Here is a 2598-nt window from a genome sequence, read left to right as displayed (position 1 = left end):
AATTTGGCAAATGGACCTAAGAAACGACGTACCCAAGTGTCTTATTCATTGCCTTCGGGGGGTTCTGATTCTAAAAACAAAGGCTCCCTGCACAAGGGGCTACCGAACAAAAGAATTAGAAGGTCTGCTACTGATGTTTCCAGAAGTATTCAGAAAGATTTGGAGTCTAGTTTCTGTGATGCCAATGTGTTAGTCACTCTTGGTGACAGAGGCTGGAGAGAATATGGAGCTCAGATTGTCCTGGAACCTTTTGATAATAATGAATGGAGACTTGCGGTGAAAATGTCAGGGACAACGAAATACTCACACAGGGCACATCAGTTTCTGCAACCTGGGTCGGTAAATAGGTTTACACATGCTATGATGTGGAAAGGTGGAAAAGATTGGATCTTGGAGTTCCCTGATAGGGGACAGTGGTCTCTTTTTAAAGAGATGCATGAAGAGTGCTACAGTAGAAACAGTCGGGCTGCTTTAGTTAGAAATATTCCTATTCCTGGCATCCGCATGATAGAAAAGGAACATTTTGATGGAGCAGAGACTGAATTTATTCGCAGTTCTTCTAAATATTATCGGCAGACTGAAACTGATGTTGAGATGGCATTGAATCCTTCACGTGTTTTGTATGACATGGACAGCGATGATGAGCAGTGCCTTTTGAGAATTCGTGAGTGTTCGGAAGCTGAGAATAGTGGCTCTTGTGAGATCACTGAGGACATGTTTGAGAAGGCTATGGACATGTTTGAGAAGGCTTCATATGTAAAGCAGCGTGATCACTTTACATTAGTGGAAATTCAAGAATTGATGGCTGGAGTTGGATCCTTGGAAGCAATGCAAACATTATATGAGCTTTGGAGATTAAAGAGGCAGAGGAAGGGAATGCCATTAATCAGGCATCTTCAGGTATAATCTCTGATGCTTTCCCATCTTCTATCTATTATTTTTATTGTCTTTTTCTTTCATGTTTGACTTGGGATTTAAAAATCTGCATGGCTAGGCTCTACATAGAACTTTTTGTGCTTGGGGTCACATGCAGAATTGTGGAGAGTATGGCTATGTCTTTATTACGTAGTGTGCTTTTCAGAATATTTTATGACTCATTGGGTGTGGCAAAATGGAAGTCTACTAGGGGAAAAAGTGTGTCTTAGGTAGTTTGATTTCCAGTTTGTTTTGTGTGAAGAATTCTGGAAGTCCAAAATCGTAGTTACTCTGCTGCAAGATTTTTAGTTGTGTCTAACATAAACACTTGTTTTAATTCAGCCACCTCTGTGGGAAAAATACCAACGAGAGCTCAAAGACTGGGAGTTGGTTATGAGCAAAGCAAACACACCAAATACCTGTGGGTTACAGAAGAAACAGTCACTTATTGAGAAGCCAGCGATGTTTGCTTTCTGTTTTAAGCCTCGAGGCTTGGAAGTCAAACACAGGGGAACGAAGCACAGGTCACAGAAGAAACTCTCGGTTTATGCTCCACATAGTTCTGCTTTGGGAGATTATGATGTTTATAATTCGTCAGGTAACTCAGTTATACCTGCTTGATTTTCCATAAATCCTCTACTGACTCTGATATTTATATATGAAGTCTGTCTTTAATCCAACTTATCCATTTCTTTAGCAGGAAGAAGATCTGTTGGTTTTGCATCTGGAGATGGGAGGTTTTTATATTCAAATCAAAGCTCTGAGCACGTGAATGAATATCCTATGCATCCTGTATTTCCGGGAACATATTCCCCCCGTGAACTAGGCATGGGATATTTCTCGAGCGGTGGAAATGGATATCATAGGAATCACCAAAACAAGTTGCAAAGAACCAATGGGAAGAGGAACACTAGTGAACGATGGGATGCAGGCTATTCTGAATGGCCCAGTTCCAATCATCTCTGTTACTCCAACGGATCTCAGCGTCTTGATCTGGAAGAATTACAGAATAGTACAGACGTTGATGAGTACAAACTGCGAGATGCTGCTGGTGCTGCAAGGCGTGCATGCGCTTTGGCAAAGCTCAAGCGAGAAAGAGCAGAGAATTTGCGGTACAAAGCAGATCTAGCGATCCAGAAAGCTGCAGCTGCTGTCATGTGTGCAGAGGCAGTTAAAGCTTCTTCTGGGGACCTAAGCAACAATGTGTTAGAAAGCTCAAGCGAAGGATGAGTCGATAGATACCACTTCTGTTAGTGTGGGTTTTGTCACCTCTTGAGTAAAAGAAGAGAGAGAGGGATTCGACATGTCCTGTTCGTCATTCGTCACACGAGCTGGTCTTAACACAATTTAACAACGACCCAGATGAGCTCTACTGTACAGAAATTGCCTCCCTCCGCTTTAAGTAAGCTATATTTTGATGCAGCAATAACACCGAACTGGACTCTGAAACTTGATCTCATGTACCCATCCGGCTGGGAACGTTCTTAGTAGTTAAGAAGAGACAAAAATGAGGAGATGGTTAAAAAAAAAAGAAAGAGGAGATTTGTAAGTAATTTGGTTTATTAGCTTCTTTTGGTAGAGAGATTTAGTTTGAGCAAAATGATTCTTCTGCTGCAAGTATTTTGCGGTTCTCTTCTCATCGGTCTCTCTTTCTCTGCCTTATATTACTTTCTTACTTAAGAT

General features: G+C 41.4%; 1 protein-coding gene across 1 annotated transcript in view; it reads left to right on the top strand.

Annotated features, from left to right (window-relative positions):
* Positions 1-2550, top strand: part of LOC104733173 — a 7035-nt gene extending 4485 nt beyond the window's left edge. The window contains exons 4-6 of the mRNA XM_010452778.2: positions 3-900; positions 1258-1513; positions 1616-2550. Of these exons, the coding sequence (XP_010451080.1) occupies positions 3-900; positions 1258-1513; positions 1616-2145 (1684 nt within the window). The 3' untranslated portion in view covers positions 2146-2550. The remainder of the gene's footprint in view (positions 1-2; positions 901-1257; positions 1514-1615) is intronic.

This window comes from Camelina sativa, chromosome 12, assembly GCF_000633955.1.
Source record: "Camelina sativa cultivar DH55 chromosome 12, Cs, whole genome shotgun sequence".
Classification (NCBI taxonomy): domain Eukaryota; kingdom Viridiplantae; phylum Streptophyta; class Magnoliopsida; order Brassicales; family Brassicaceae; genus Camelina; species Camelina sativa.
This window is presented reverse-complemented; position numbering and strand designations above follow the sequence as displayed.